At 60.6% G+C, this 16329-nt stretch overlaps 1 protein-coding gene across 2 annotated transcripts in view; it reads right to left on the minus strand.

The window, feature by feature from the left end:
• Positions 1-1199: 1199 nt before the first annotated feature.
• The window catches only part of ZNF469 (zinc finger protein 469), a 307143-nt gene continuing 292013 nt past the window's right edge, over positions 1200-16329 (minus strand). For both annotated transcript variants that reach the window (XM_088800201.1, XM_074314463.2), the window contains one exon: positions 1200-14667. In XM_088800201.1, the coding sequence (XP_088656327.1) occupies positions 2857-14541 (11685 nt within the window). In that variant the 5' untranslated portion in view covers positions 14542-14667 and the 3' untranslated portion in view covers positions 1200-2856. The remainder of the gene's footprint in view (positions 14668-16329) is intronic.

The following is a 16329-nucleotide window of genomic DNA, read 5'->3' on the forward strand; positions in this document are numbered from 1 at the left end:
TCAAGCCACAGGAGTGGGGCGGCTTGCTCCCACCAGTCCCTGAGCAGACTGCAGCCGCTATAGGTACCCACATATCATGAGCATCAGCACCCCAAGGATTTGTGATAGTGCAGAGTGGCCGCCTGCCCTAGAGCGTCCGATCACAGTGTCGGCACAGCCTGGAATGTCCACCATGTTCCCAGGTGATATGGATGCTGCTGGCTCTGGGCCCTGCCCCAGGCATGGTTGGCTGAACAGGGGGCACCCAGGAATGGGGGCACCCAGTCCTGTGGACCTGCTGGGTCCCATGGGTCTCCATCTCAAGTCCCCAGATAGCCTTCCTCAAACACGGCTCAAACTCATCCACCCCAACCTAGCACCTCACTGCTTCATGAGGCACCAGCGCCCTTCTCACCCCTTTCCGTTCCTGATCTCCAGTCATGTCTGAGGTCCTGCGGTGGAGACCCCCCACCCAAGGAGACCAAAGCCCGCCCCTCATGAAAGAATCTGTTTGGAGGTCCCTGAGGGCGGGACCGGCACCTGCTTCATTTCCCAGTGCAGACCAGGTGTGTAAGTGTGAGATGGATGGCCAGGCTCCCTCACTGAGTTTCTCATGGCCACCCACCTGGGGTTGGGGGTGGTGGCGCACCGCTGGGAGGGGCTGAGACTGAGGGAGAGGACTTGAGAAGGGCATTCCTGGTAGAGGGAACTGTACAAGCAAGGGCCTGGCAGGATGGAGGTGAGTAGGGGGCAAAGGAATGTGGAGATGGGGCAGGGGCGTCATGGGCCTGGACAGAAGTTATAAGATCCCAGTTATTGTTTCATGTGTGGCCTCCCTCTCCACGTGGAAATGGTGAGGCTCCCCTCCTTTCTCCAACATGTGTTGCTGGGGGCTTCCTCTGAGCAGCCCTCCTCATGCCTGGGCCCAGGTGGCCCTCAGGGGCAGGACCAGATGGGTACTTGACTCTGGACAACTTCCTTTGCCATCCAGGTGCTTGTCATGGACACGGGAGTCTTTGAGGGGGTCTTCAAGACATGGTGGGCCGGAGAGGTCTGAGCCTGTGTGAGGGTGTTTCTCCTGGTTTCACCCCTCACGCTGCCTCTGCTGCCTTCCTGTGTCCCCAAAACTGAGCCACATTCATGATTTCCCGACACTTTAATCTCTCCTGCTCTGCTCCCTGGGCCTTAGCACAGAGCCGTGAAATTTCAGAAACATGGTGAGGCTGTGCTATGGCATGATTTGCACCATGTTACAACCCTGGAGGGGCTGATGGGACTGCTTTGCTGCTTGGGAGGAGGCTCTGCAGGGCCAGGTGGCCCTGGTGACAGGATAGCAGTGGCAGCTGAAGCCGACCCTTATGAGCCAGGTTCTGGGCCAGGGTGGGTAGGCAGTAGGGATGGAAGGGAGGACAGACACCATACAGTAGAGTCTTTCTGTGAAAATAGTGGGAATATATTTTACAGGATGAATTTGCTGTGATTCGTACAGTATAGCCTCAGAGTTCCCCCATGTTTTATTTATCAGCACTAAAGAGGCATTCTGAGTGGCACACAACACTTTCTAGAAAGGAGATTTGGTCTCTTTCGAAATACCAAAATAAAAACTTTTAACATACACATTGCACCCAAGGAAAAATGAAAAAAACAAAACAAAAAAAAAAACAAAAACAGAAGGAAACAAACCATGAACCTTAGACACCCAAGAACAGAAGGAAGCTTCTCCCACCCTCCTACCCCCTTCAAAGACATGATTCTGTAAAATGGACGTGTTCCAACCCTTGGCTCACGTCAGTGCATAAGATGCCAGCAGCGCCACCCCCGGCCCTGAGTGTCCCAGCCGGCTGCTCTGACTGCAACCCTGGGCCTGGAGCCTGCTAGCACCGGGGAGCCAGTGAAAGACTTCTCGGGGCAGCTGGTGCCTGTGGGCCTTCCGTGCAGCCCCCATCGCTCCTACCCACCCTGTCTCCCCAACCAATCCCCCAGGTAAAAAATCAAGGAAGCCTGTATTCACATTACAACATGAAAATAGCACCAGAAACTTCAGAGCTAAATTGCTGATACTTGCAACCAAGAGCTCCGTGTAGGAGGAAGGCTCTAGAAAGGCAACCGCAGAGGCTTGGTTGGGGTGGAGGCTCTGGGGAATGGGAAGGGAGGACCCGTGGGAGCTGGCTGATGAGCAGCTTTCTCCCTGTTCAGATAGGAACGTGGCCCTCCGGGTTCAGGATGCACTGGAGAGCAGTGCTTCTGTTGGTGGCACAGACACTGGCCATCACGATGTGTGCTCAGAGAAGGCCGGTTATACTCTGGGGGCCAGGTAGCTCACAAAACACTCTTCTAGGCAGAGTGCTGCACCACCCCCATTTGATCTGTAAAGCAACTTTGGAATTCCAGCTACAGCAGCAACAAGACGAAGAGGAGTTTGCCACTATCTGACCGACCGCGGCCGCCTCAATGTACTTCCCTGCTAGATGACATGGAGGGGAGGAAACCTGTGCAAACCTTCAAAGAAGGGGGTTCTGTGGTGTACTGTGCATCCACAGTGGGGGCACACAGGGTGCGGGGTGTGAGCTGCTCTTTCTTCAAGTTCTTGTTACTGAGAAAACAGCTGCATGATTTCGAAGAGGCTGCAGCTGGCCGACCCCTCACCGTCACCTTTCAGCTAGAGAGGGATTGTTGTCTATTCACCCCCGGACGCTGCCCAAAGCATTAGAGTCTCAGCTCTAACACCAAAGTCTGAGCATTTGCATGGGAAGCCAGGTGGATTAAGATGTGGCCACCAAGTGAACTATCTCAGGAGACTGAAGTGTAGATAGGAGTCCCTCATGTGTGGCGTTCGTACCCCAGCCCTTTTCCCATGCACTCGCTCATGCCTATAAATTATTCAGAAGGATCCTTTTTTAAAGGGATCTTGAAGCTGGTTAGTCTCTGTCCGAAGAGCTGGCTGAGGAGGTCGCTCTGGGATTCGGCGGTCCAGCAGCTACGGGGGTTGGCAGGTTCAGCACCGTGGACAGCTCTGGCCCTTTTGGGGGGCCTGTGCAGGGGTCTCGCCTGGGGGAAGGCCTTGCTCAGCCCATCCTTGCTGTGTCTGAAGTCCCGGTGCGGGTGGCCAGGCTCCCCCTTCCGCTGTTCCGAGGGCTGGGGCAGCGTCGTGCTGTTCTGGCTACTGGGCCTAGGCTTGGCGGGGAGCACACGGCTGGGAGTAGCCTGCTTTCGGGGAGCCCGGGGGGGTTTGTCAGGGACTGCAGGGGTTCTACCCAAGGTCCCACTTTCCCTCCTGGTTGGCCCCAAGGCCCGGCCCTTTCTCTTCTTCTCTTTGCCATCTCCATTCTCCCTGGAGCCCAGGTTCCCTTGGGGTCCCTGGTCACCAGCTTCCCTTGGTGCCTTGGGGTGGCCCTTGGCTGGGGCTCGAGTGGGAGGCTTGTCTGGGACGGGAGTCTGGCCTGGACAGTTGGGTTTGGCTGGGGTGGTGGCTGTCTCACTTTGGAGCTGCCCACTGGCTGGTTGGGGCTGGCTACCGCCTGCCATCTTGCTGCTGTGCCGTGGGCCTCCATTGCCCTGGGAGCTGGGACCCAGCTTGGCTTTGAGGGTCGTGGGCTTCTGCTTGTCCTCGGTGCCACAGGCTGGCTCTCCAGGTGTTGGGCTTGCCATGGCCTTCTTCGATTGCACCGGGAACTTGGGCACTTTGCTGGGGGTAGATAAGGCTGGCCTGTCCTTTGAAAAACTCCGGCAGCCCCCATGCTTGGTGGCACTACCCTTGTGGGAGGGGCCCTCTATACTCCCCTCAGGCATCATCTGGCATGTGGACACCTGCTTCTCCTTCCGGAGCAGGGAAGGGGCTTCGGGGCAATGGTCAGGGGCACATTTGCCAGGGGTACACGGGGTCCTGTTTTTCCCTGAGAACGGGCCAGCAGCCCTCTGTTCCTCTATGGCTTGGCCTCTGGCCCCCAGCCGGGGCAGAGACTCCTCCAGAGGGAGAGCCTGTTGGAGAAGAGGCACTGGGCTGCCCGGGGAAGCCTCATCTGTGGGGCTCTTTGGGGCTTGGTCTGGCTTGTGGCCATCTTTACAATCCGCTGAGGCTGCTGGAAAAGGAGACAGAGATGGGAGCAGGAGCTCCTGGGGGTCAGAGGGCCGATTGTCCCCACTGACCAGGTGGCCCACAGAGTCTATGGGCCTCTCTGGGGTCCTGGGCTGACCCTTGATGCTGCCGGGAGCCGCCTCCGGGCTGGGCTGGAGCAGGGCTGGGAGGGCTGCCTCATTCAGGGCGGGGCCGCTGCTTAGGGACAGAGGCCAGTCCATGACCAGCCCAGGGGTGCTGGTGGGTGTGGTCACCCTGCGCCGTTTGTTGGGCAGTGTGCCCTCTCGGGCAGGGGCCTTCTGCCCAGGGGTGCCCGGTCTCCGTACCCCACGGAATGTGAAGGGCTGCTGCCCCCTCCTAAGGTGTTTGTCCATGTGTCGGTCGAACTGCTCCTTCTTGGTGAACGTGTAGTTGCAGGAGCTGCAGACGAAAGACCTCTTGCTGATGTGCGTGACATTGGCGCAGAGCTCACAGGCATATAGTGGGGTGTGCTGCAGCTCCAGCTCCTCCCTAACCTCGTGCTCCTTGGCCAGGTGCGCGCGCAGCTCACGGGGCTCAGGGTAGACCCGGGGGCACTGGGGGCACAGAAAGACGCGCTGTGGACTATGCACCGCCAGGTGGCGCTGCAGCTTGAAGGGCTTGGGGAACCGTTTCCCGCAGTGGTGGCAGTCGCGGGAAGGGTCCTTGCAGTCCTGGTGCACGGGGATGGCATGGAGGAGGGTCTCGCGGTTGGAGCAGGGGTCAGGGGACAGGCTGGGGCATGTCTTGGTGGAGTCGGGGAAAGTGGTAGAGCTGCTGGGCGGAGTGGGGTTTTCGCAGGTGGATGGGCTGCTGTTGGCCAAGGCGCTGTCTGTCATTAAGGAGCCATCCAGGTTTGAGTTGTTGGCACGAGCCTTGGGTTTTGCCCTCTCCCTCTCTGCGGGGCCCCCATTTGCCTGACCAACTGAACGCTTGCCCCTGTGGGGTTTGGACGCCTGACCCATGATGCTGCTCAGGAAGTGTGTGACAGTGCTGTCCCCCTCCCAGCATCCAGGCGGGTCCCCCAGGGACCTCCGCACCGGCCCCTTGCGGGCAAACCGAAGGGCGTGCTCCCGCAGGTGCTCGTTGTACATCCAGACGTCCGCCACCTCCCGCAGGCACATCCCGCAGGACCACAGCCCCGCGCGGCCCTGCACGTGCTTCTCCTGCAGGTGCTCCCGCAGCAGCTCACGAGAGCCAAACCTGCGCTCCACACACATGTAGCAGGTAGGGGGTGGCGACGGGCTGTGGGCCAGCTTGTGGAGGTCCAGCTCGCCCAGGCCGTGGAAGCGCTGGAAGCACACCCTGCACTTGTACGGTACCCTCCCGGCCTTGGCGTGACGGTCTCTGCCTGGGGCCCTTCCGGCCCCGGCTGCCTCCTCTGTCCTTTGGCTCTGTGGCCCCTGAGAGTTCTCTGGGGCCTTGAAGTCTAAGAAACTCATGCCAGGCAGACCAATAGGGTCTTCGTAGCGTCCCAGGAAGCACAGATCTTGCATCTCCAGTTTGGCGCTGAGCCTCTCCAGATCCATGGCGTTCCCCGGGAGCCCGCAGTCATAGTGCTCTCGCTCCAGGTTGGGGGGCTCAGGGCTCACGTCCCCGAGAGAAGAGGCAGTCTCCTCGGGGGAAGCCCGCAGCTCCAGGCCTCGCCAAGCCGCTGGGACCATGTGTAGCTCGGGGATGTTCTCTGATGGGTGGTCCTCAGTGCTGTCAGAGGGCCCCTGCGCTGCATAGCCTGCCTCTGGGTCAGGCTCCAGGGCCCATAGGTTGGGGCCAGGGGCCCAGGGGTCAATGCCAGGCACCTTGCTGCTAAGAAAGCCCTCCAGCAGGAAGGACTCGGGCAGGCCTGTGGCCTCGTCACCCCATGGGTCCTCATGGGACAGGCAGAGGGAACCCGAGTCACTGAGGTCTGTGGGCAGGTGGGCAGAGGGCAGACTGGCACTGCTCTGGAAGTCGCCACTGGGTTCTGGTGGTGGCGGGGGCTTTGGCTTTTTACAGCGCTTCCCATAGACTCGGGGGTTCTTCTTCCGAGTTAAGCGGTTGCTCAGAGGGAAGAGCTGGGAAAAGGAAGCTTCGTCATCGAACAAGGCATGCGGGTCCCTGAGATCCAGGCTGGGGGCTTCAGGAGCGACAGCCTCATGCTCCTGGATCCCGTCTTCTGGGTTGTGCAGGGGGCCCCGGAGGCAAATGCTGATGGTGCCTGCTGCTTCAGAACCACGAGTCTCGGGAGGGCCTGGGGGTCCCGACAGGGCCTTGTGCGCCTCCCCAACATCGTGCCCTGACCTGCCACCCACTGCTGTGCTGTCCCCTGCAGGCTTACTCCTAGCTGCCTGTGATGGCTCTCTGTAGATACCTGATGTCCTGGTCTCTCTGGGTCCCTGGCCACCCCTTGCCAAGGCTGACTTCTGCCCCTCTGGTCCTTCCCCAGAAGGTGCCCCCTCCATTCTCCCTGGATGGGCCACCCAATTCCCAGGTGACTTCTGGGAGGGTGTCTCCTCGACGTCTGTGGCGGCGAGGAGAGGCGGCTGCATGACCCTGGTCTCCCGCTCTGCCTCTGGTGAGAGGCAGCGGCTTGGAGGGGCCGGGTAATTGGCAATCGCAGTTGATGGATTCCAGCGGCTTCTATCTGAAATCACATCAGGAGAGACTCGAGGACCTCTCTCCTCCCGGAACCTTCTTGCTCTTGGCTTTCTCACTTTCTTATTTGATTTTCCCTCTGACTCGCTGGGGACGTCCGCAGGCACTCTGCCCCGCCTCTGGCCTCCTCCTCTCTCTGCCCCTTTGGGATGGGGCTTGTCCCTCTCCAGCCGGTCCCGTTTCCTGGGCTCTGCAGGCCTCAAGTTCACCCCTTGCTTGACCAGGCCTGGAGGGTGTGGTTCCTGGCTCGGGGGACAGCATGATGTTCCCAGAACGTGGAGCCTAAGCCCCTTGGACATCTCAGGACCTGGGATGTCCTCAGGAGCCATGGAACCCTGGACTGGAGGTGACCCAGCCGTGTGGCTGGGACCACTCAGTCCTTGCTTTGGTTTCTCTTTCCCAGGTGCCCTGCGGTTCTTCTTTCCAGGAGGGTGGCACATCTTGGTTGCTATCTCCCCAGGCTGGGGAGCGGGCCGGGTCAGGGCGCTTAGCTGGGAGGTGGCCCCTCTGTGCAGCCCATGCTTCCTGGCTCTGTGTCGGTTTAAACCTGGCCTGGAGCGGAAGGTGGCTAAGCAGATCTCACAGGTCACAGGCCACCCGCTAGGGCCTTGGTCCTTCCAGTGGCCGTTCTCAGTGGATACGGGCCTCTTTTTAAAGCCATGAGGCTTCTGTCTGGGGTCCTGGGGACAGAGCGGGTCCCCCTGGGGCATCTGGTGGGGGACATTTCTGAGGCTCTGGGGGGAATTGGGTCTGGAGTTGTTGGCCGTGCTGTACAGAGATGCAGCTCTGCCTGGGTGGAGTTCTTCATAAGGGCAGGTGACTGTTGGGCCCCTAGTGCCAGCTTCGGTGGCCTTTGTAATGCCAGGTGTCTCCAAGTCCTCCTGGCCTTGGGAGCTGGCCCCCACCTCCCCTTCCCAGCGGGCATGGGGCTCTCGCCCTGAGGTCCCCTGGTGGGAAAGGTCAGAGGGCATAATGGTGGTGCTCTGGCCTTCCCTGTTTCCTGGGGTTTCTGAGGACGGGCCCTTGGGTGTCCTGTCAGGGCTGGTGTGTGGCAGGGCTCCCCTGCAGTGAGGGTCTGGCCACTCAGCCCCGGGGCCTATGACTGCCCCCATGCCATCTGTGGTGGGAATGCCGGGTAGGGCCGCAGCCTTGATGGTCACTCTTGGGGAGATGGCCCTCACTGGGGGAGGAGGGGCATCCCAGGCAGGAGATCCCCTTGGCCTCTCTTTTCTGGAGCCTTCTAGGGTTCTTGACATGCAGCCTTCAGGGCGGTCCCCCACATGGGCGGGAGTGAAGACATTGATAAAGCCAGGCTGGCCCAAGGGAGGGTCTTCCAGGAGGCTGCATTCCCCCAGGACAGGATGGCAAGCCAGGATTTCCTTGAGGCCACAGGGGTTTGTCCTTAAAGATGAGGGGGCTGCCAGGGCCCCACCAGCCCCAGCATCTTTGGGAGCTGGGATGCAATCAGCCCTTTTCGAAGTTGTCCAGGCAGAGGGACAGGCTGGCAGATGCTTTGGGCTGATAGGGTCCCCGCAGGATGAAGCTGGGAGTAGCCCCCTCAGCTCACCTGAAGGCACCGGGGGAGGGTCTTCCTGGAGCAGGTGCTCAAGGCTGCAAGGAATAGGGGTGACTGCAGAAGTGGGCAAGGGGGCATAGCCAGCTAAGGCCCTCATGGGGGCTTCCAGGCTTTCCCCAATGAGTAGCACATGCTTCTTAAGCCCTGAGCAGGTCGCCTCTTCTGGAGTGCAGTCCTTGGGCCCATTCTGGGAGTGGGCTGCTGCCAAGGCCGGGACCAAAGATTCTGCATCAGAGGAAGTGGGGCTTGGGGTGGCCCGTGCCTCATTCTGAGGGCCCAAGGCTGCCCCGCTTTCTTGGAGCTGCCCCCCTAGCTGGTCTGCAGCCATGGCCGGGCTGGCTAGTGTGCTTTTAGAGTCGGTATTGACTGTGGCGAGGTCATCCGGTCCCCCCAGTGTCCCCCAGTTATCTGGATGCAGCTGGCTGGCTTTGCCCCGGCCGTTGAGCTTCTGAGCCTGTCCATCTGCCTCTGGCCCCAGCTGATATCTGGCCATTGCAGGGACAGCTGTCATCTGCACGCCCCCATCAGAGCCTTTGGCGGGGCTGCAGGCCACGTTCCCATCTTCCATGCTGTCTCTTTCCAGATCTGAGGGGTCGCTCTGTTGAGGGCTTTGGGTGTCAGCAGGCGGGGGCCCCTGTAAGTCCCGGGTGTCATCTTCGCTCTCAGATGCTCTGGCCACCAGGAGCTGGAGCTGACGTAGGGGGCTCGTGGCTGGATTTTGGGGCCTCCTGCCAGGACTAGTGTCAGGCATGCAAGCAGGACTTGGGGAGGCTCCTGCTGGCACAAACTCCTTGTTACCCTCAGAGGCGAGGCCCCCCACCGCAGGGTGGAGAGGCCCGCCTGTGCTGCTGACAGAATGTCCCTTGGGAGCATCCGTATGACTGGCACCAGAAGGTGGAAGGGCATCCAGACGCAGAACCCCAGCACCCCGACATGCCAAGTCAGGTGCCAGACGGGCAGCGGGGCTGTCGTGCACTTTCAGCTTGGGGGCATCTCGGCAGGGTCCCTGTGACTTGGGGGATCCTGGGAACAGCCCTCCTCTCTGTGTGCAGGGAACGAGCAGCAAGACGTCTTCGCTGTGACGGATTCTGGTGGCCCTGTTATTTTTAGAAAGTAAAGGCTCACAGTTTGAGCCGCACTTTGCTAAACTCCCCTTTTCCGAAAGGGGCTTGTGTGGCTCTCCAGGGTGGGGCGTGCAGGCTTCTGAGTGTACCCTACAGCCCTCTTCTGCCTCGGAGAGCCTTGTCCTGGAGACACGGGCATTCTGCACTGACTGGAAACTGAGGCTGGCCCCAGTGGGGCTGAAAGGAGCCCCAGAAACCCGGTCTTTGTGGGTGCTGGGGAAAGGGGCAGCTTCTCCTGGGGGGAATGAGGGCCACTCCTCCCGGGGGCTCCCCAGAGTCCCCTCTGTGGTGGCCATGGCTGTTTCTGCCCCTTCCTGGTGTGGACTCAATTTGCCAAGACCAGTGAAGTCGGCTACAGGGAATGTGTCCTTGCCGGGCAAGGTGGCCTGGTGGACCGGCAGCGGGGTACCCGTGCCTGAGCACATCCTGCCTGCCTGCTCAGTTCTGCGCAGCTCTCCTGACGCCTCATGCACCCCTTTACTTTGCAGCTGACTTTCTAATTCGGTGACCAATCTTTTGATCTCTAATTCATCCTCAGACAGGTTGCTCATAAAAGCGACGCTACATTCGCTAACCTTGCTAGGCAAAGGGGGAGGGCTGGCTGCCACTGTCCCTTCACGAGGACACTTCTTATTGAATGCCTTTCCCCCTGAGAGATCAGGAAAATGGCCCAGATGGCTGGACAGCATCGGGGATACTTCCTCCAGCAGGGGCCAGCCCTTCTCAGGCAGAAATGAGGGGTATGGTGGGTCCAGCTGGGGTTTTCTTGGGGGAGGTTCGGTGCATGCAGATGGCGAGTGGGTGTCCCCATTTCCAGACAGGCTGCTGTAGATCGGGGGGTTGAAGCCTTCTCTGGGCAGCCCCGAGAGGAGGGGTGTGGATTCCAAGGTCAGTGGCGATTTGGCTTTGTCAGAGTCTGTGTCAACTTTGTAGGGTGGATTCTTGGGAGGTTTTGGCTTGAGGGAACTGGCGTCCACACCATCCCGGTGAAGGTGCATACTGCCGGCTGGCGCAGTGTCGGGAGCTAAGGGCTTGGAGTACAGGTCTTCGCGGAAACAGCCAGCCAGGTCTTTGGGTCCAAGGAGTAATTCGCTCGGGGGGCTGCTGTAGGGCTGGGGCCCCTTTTTGGTAGCTGGAACCACGGAGTCTGCATTAAAAAGAGCAGGATCACAGCCAAGATTAGGGGTCTTTAGAAACAGGATGCTGGGCTCTGGGTAGGCAGTGGTGGTGTCAGTGACAGGCAGCAGCAATTGTCCTGGCATGTAGGCAGGGGGGTCCTCTGTGTCATGAGAGATAGGGGCTTCAGTGCACCGGGAGACACACAGTAGCCTGCCTGCACCTGGTGCTGGTGAGCTCCGATTGGGCGCCATGGTGTCCTCTCTGCCCGGCTGTGGTTGCTCTGAGGCTGGGGGACAGGGATTTCCTTCCACACAGGTGGCCAGAGGAGAGCTGGAAACGTCTCTGCGAAGCTTTGTGGTATCAGGGGGAAACTCTTCAGCAATTTCAGGGCTCTTGGTCTCTTGGGGGAAGTCTAGTGATGGATGGTTTTCCTCTGGGGTCTTGGTGAGAACCTGCAGGAGAAGCTTGGGGCCTCTCTCCTTAGGGCCCGCCCTGGCCTCAGGGCTTTGCAGTGGGCCCTGCACCTCTGGGCTCTCACTGGGGCCTGGACAAGGCCTGCCTGGCTTTGTGGTTTCCTGCCTCACGACCTTCCTGGATTTCTGCTGCTCTCGATCCTCTCTGGGACCTGGGGTCAAGTCCACTTCCTTCCTCTTCTCACCCCGGTGCCACCTCCGGCAGCTGTGGTGGGGCTGGCCTCTGAAGCGGGAGCCCCGTGGCTGCAAGCTGTCCTCCTCCTCGGACTCCGAGGCGTAGTCGTACTCCTGCAGCCCACCATCCAGGGTGCTGGGCTCGGGCTTCTGGGCTGCTTGGGAGCAGTGCCCGCCCTGGCCGCGCTGCACCCGCCGCCTGTGCAGCTGGTTCTTCTGTTGCACGATCTTGTGGATGAGCTCCTTGCTCCAGGTGCCACCCTGCGCCTTCCTCTTTCTGGAATCCTTCCCGGGGGACAGTCGGAGGCGCTTAGAGCTCCTGGTCTCCACCGGGAGGGCCTGGCCACCAGGATCTGTGTGGCTCTTGGGGGCCTGGGGCCTGAGGTCCTGGGGGTGTGGTGGGGCTGGCTCAGCCCTGTCACCCTTCCTCCTGGGCCGTAGGCAGGGGGCTCTGGTTCTCCTGCCCGACTTCTTGGCGGTGTTGGATGTGTCCAACTCTTTCCGGAAAAACTTAAACTGCTTCCCTCTCCTCTGCTGGCTGGCCAGGCTGACCCCGTCTGCCTCCACACACACTGGGCCCAGGGAGCGGGTTTTGGGCCTGTTGCAGGCTGGGAAGCTCCCGTCCCCAGAGTGGGTGGCCTGGGGTTCCAGCGGGGCAGCCGCAGCTGGGAGCGGGAGGTGTGCTTTGCTCTCTGGCGTGGCCCCCACCCTGGTCTTGGGGGGCTGCCCAGCACTGGGACCTCTGGGGCCAGAAGGTTCCTCGTCGGCGAAGACATCAATGAAACTGCTGTCGATCTCAGGGTTGTCTGACTGGTACTCCAGGCCGTTGAGCGCCTCCGTGATGAGGCTGTCCAGCTTGGCGTCATCCTCCAGGTCCAGGTCCGACGCCGGCAGTGGGAAGGGGGCAGCAGCCAGGCCAGACAAGAAACTCGTCCTCAGGGGGTCATCTTTGCCGTCCACCCGGATGTCCCCTCCTAGCAGGAAAGGGACCATCTTGGTGTGGCTGAGCAGGCTTGGGTTCCCGCTGGCTGGTGCTTTGGGGGCAGCCAGCACAGAGAGGGTGGCCGGGGGAGTGGGGAGCCCCGAGGACTGCCGGTGGCCCTCCTTGGTCCTGGCCAGGAGCAGGCTGCAAAACTGCCGGTGCTCCAGAAAGGCAGCCAGGCTGCTGTAGTTGCGGTCACACTGCTTGCAGGTTAGTAGCACGTCTAGCTGGTCCAGGCTGGCGCTGCTGAGGGGGAAGTGGTGGGCAGAGTAGGGGGGCGGCTCTGGAGGGAAGCCTTCCAGCCCCCTGCTGCCCACCTCAGGGCCTGTGCTGGGGAACGGGGCTTCCTCTAGGCATTTGAAGGTGCCCTCAGCCCCCAGTCCCTCGCTGGGGAAAGGGAAGGCCTTGACTGGCTCTGGCTGGTAGTGGATGGGGAGAGTGCGTGAGGGCTTGGGGGACGGGAAGGGGCTGCGGGTCTCCTGGGGATGCGTGGGGGGATGGAAGAAAGCAGAAGTCCCGAGTGGGCCAGGGAGCTGGCTCTCCTCTGAGCTGGGGTTGGCTGGGCTGCTAGATAGTGGTGACAGTGACGAGCAGGTGCTGCTGCCAGCCGTGTTGGTGGCAGGAGAGGGCAGTGGGGACTCAGTGGGAGAGGCTCCCACCAGTCTGGGTGGGGGCAGACCAGGGGTCCCTTGGGGTGAGACCTGGGGCTGGGCCACCCCAAAGAACAGGGCCTGGGCTCCGGAGTCCTGCAGCCCACTGTAGGTGAATAGCCCTGGGGAGCTGCCACTATGCTGGCCTGGGCTGTCTCTTAGCACCGCCAGCTTCTCCCCTGGCCCTTGATTCTTGCTGGCAGCACCCAGGTTTCCCTGGCTGCCCCCCTGCCACTCTGGGGCCCCTGGGGGAAAAGGCAGCCGGCTCAGCATCTCCACTGGATGGGGACTAGGCCTGGTGGCTGGGAGTACCTGGGGCCAGGGCAGCGGGGGACTCTGGCGGAGGCCAAGACGCTGGCCTGGGCTGAGCTGGCCTTCAAAGAATGTACTCGTGGAGGTGGCGGGGGTGCCCAGAGGAGGTGTGGGGTAAGGGGCTGCAGCGGGATCCCACAGCTGGGGCAGTCTGGTGGGCGGGGGCCCTGGGGTAGCCAGCTCTGTGTCCAGAGACCCAGGGCTGGTGCCCACCCTGCTGGCTCTGGGGCTTCCATACACCTGCCCAGAAAAGTGCCTCTGGGGCACAGAGTTTGGGGGCCCCCTGGGGCTCCCCAGCTCATTGTGGGCAGAAGGCGGTCTCTCAGGGAGGGCTTTGGTCAGGCTCTTGTGCAAACTGTCTGGGAAGGTGGCCGTGCTCTCCGAGAAGGGGCTGGGGGCTGGGTGAGCAGCACCAGGGGAGGGGAGAGCATGGCCAAGGTCACTGGGGGGATCAAGGGCCCTGGGCTGGTTGGGGTAGCAGGGTGGCGGTGGGGCAGCAGGCCGGGCAGGGAGGGGGTAGGCTGCACCCATGCCCACTGCCTCCTCCGGCCACGCTCCCCGAGGCTGGTGGAAGGCAAACACTAGTGCCCTCTCGGAGTACTCAGGCTCAGCTGAGTTCTCTGGGAAGGATTTCGGGCCGGCCCTGTGCAGCGCTGGGAAGGGGAACTGGAGGGAGGCCACCCTGGGGCTGCTACCTTCTGGAAAGGGCTCCGGCTCTGTGGGGCGCACCCCGAAACTAGCACCTGGGAAGTTGTTCTCGGCAGTGGGCGGCCAGGCATCGGCCCCAATGGCCTGGAATTCCGAGTAAGACGCTGGCCTGCCGGGGCTGGCGTCATTGCTCTGGGGGGCCCTGAGGGGTGGGGGCCCAGGGGTGGCGCTCGGTGAGGTATAATTGGTGGAGGTAAAGCTGGAGGGGGTCTCCTGGAAGCACCTTTGGAAGCTGAGCTCTTCTGGGGCAGGTGGGGCCTCTGCCTCTGGGGGCTGGGTGGCCTCACACTGTAGGCCCTCAGGGGTCTCATCCAGGGGTGGTCTGGCTCTTGAGCCCACGATGCTCAGGCTGTAGAGTTGCTGGGGGCTGTCGTCAGCCCTGCCTGTGTGCTGTGTGGGAGCTAGTGTGTGGCTCCTCCCTGGTGGGGCCCGAGGGCTGCAGCCTTTTCCGTGGGGGTTGATTAGGGGCTGGGTTCTCGGGACTGGGGCCTTGGGCTCTCCCTCCCTAGCCTGCTGAGGCTGGGTTTCAGGGGGCTCCACGGCCTGGGCCCCGCTGTCCACCTCCCTTGTGGCTTTGGTGGTCCTGCTGGCTGGGGCACCATCCTCGCTGGGGGGCTGGGTAGCCGTGCCACTGGCCATGCCACTGGCCGTTTGGCAGGGCTGCAGGCCTCCGGTCATTGCTGGGGGTGGCGCTCCGCGGGGCTGCTCCCCAGGCATGGCCCCTCTGTCTGGGCGCTAGGAGGATGTGGTGGTCCGAGGGGGTCCGCAGGGAGTGGGCTGGGCAGCCATCCTTGCCCCTTGGGGGGCCCTCGAGAAGCCTGCTCTCATAGTCCTGAGTGGAGCCTGCAAGGAAAGGACAGAAGTGAGCTGAGAGCTGTGGAGGCTCCCTGGCTCCCGTGGAGGCCATGACAGCCTCCATGGGATGGGAAAGAGCTGGCACAAAAGCCCCCACCTTTAGGGGAAGGGGCTCAGCTCTAATGACACTGAGAGACAAGAGAAGAAAAGGGTTCCTGTCAGATTGAGCAAGAAGTTGGGGGGAAAGGGAAAGAGGGAGAAAGAGAAAAAAAGAGTGCTGTTTGGGGTCTGAGGGTCTCAGAAGACCTCTGGCTACTGTGTTTCCCTGAAAACAAGACCTAGCTGGACCATCAGCTCTAATGCGTCTTTTGGAGCAAAAATTAATGTATATATGACCCGGTCTTATTTTACTGTAAGACTGGGAATATAATATAATATAATACAATACAATACAATACAATACAATACAATACAATACAATACAATACAATACAATACAATACAATACAATACAATACAATATAATACCGGGTCTTATATTAATTTTTGCTTCAAAAGACGCATTAGAGCTGATGGTCCAGCTAGGTCTTATTTTCAGGGAAACACAGTACCTCAGAGCAGCCCTGCTTTGGGCCAGCTAGGCCATGAGCAGAAAGCCCCCAGATCTGAAGAGGCCCCATGGCAGGGATGACAGGCACCTGGCAGCCATCTGTGTGGCCTGAGCTACAGCCCAGGCGGGGTCAGGGGGCAGCCCAGGCAGGGCAGAGGGTGTGCCTTCACCTATCAAGAGGAGGCGCCTCACAGCCGAAGCCAAACTAGGAAATAAGGGGTAAGATTGTGCACACCTGAGTCTGGCCCTAGGCTGAAACCTGGTCCTATAGGGGTCTTGTGGCTGGCTGGCGTAGTATAGCCTCAAGCCACCTGCTCTGGGGACCCACTGGTCAGCACTGGGGTGGGGCCTGCATCTGTATTTCTAGGCAGCACCAGGCACCACTGGTGCTCCCTCCCTGCATTTGGAAACCTGCCTAGGGATCGTACCCACTGATGAGGGGTGCTCTGCCTGATTTGGGGCACAAGTTTCCCTCTCTTAGGTTGGTGTGGTTCCAGTACCAGCCAGCAGAGGATGCCACACTGCCCCCTTTCTCCCTGGCTAACCCCATGGATCCTCCTGCACGTCAGCAGCCTGGGGGACCCTCCCTTCCTAAGCAGAGGTCTCACCCCCTCCTCTGGGCCCTATTGCCTGAAGCCAGTCCTCTGCTCCCCTTTCCATCTCAAGACTGAAAGACCTTTAGGCAAGGGCTTGTGGGTGCAGTTTGTTGAATGAATAAATGATAGCAGTAATAGAAGTGTGAGCTCTTTCTAAGCACTTGGCTGGGGCCCAGGAAGCTGAGTGCTTTCCATCAATCACTTCTCTTGTCCTCACAGAGATTCTGGAGGTCAGAACCATTAAAGCTATGGGGAGGTAAGTAACTTTCCCACAGCCTAACAGCTAGTGGAGGGCACTGGGGTTCCCCAGGAGGGGCCTCCTCCATTTGTCACACATGGTCTGGACATGTGATCACGGCCAGGCTGTGCCCTGTGTGGGGACAGCAGCAGCCTGGACCCCTCACGAAGCCCCCTGCACTAGATAGGGCAGAGGCTGTGCAATGCTGTCTCCCCTGCTGGACTTCAAACTGCTTGGTGCAAGTCCTGGCTCAGCCACTGACCCTC

Source organism: Rhinolophus sinicus, chromosome 8, assembly GCF_057876585.1.
Source record: "Rhinolophus sinicus isolate RSI-liver-muscle chromosome 8, RSI-T2T, whole genome shotgun sequence".
Lineage (NCBI taxonomy): Eukaryota > Metazoa > Chordata > Mammalia > Chiroptera > Rhinolophidae > Rhinolophus > Rhinolophus sinicus.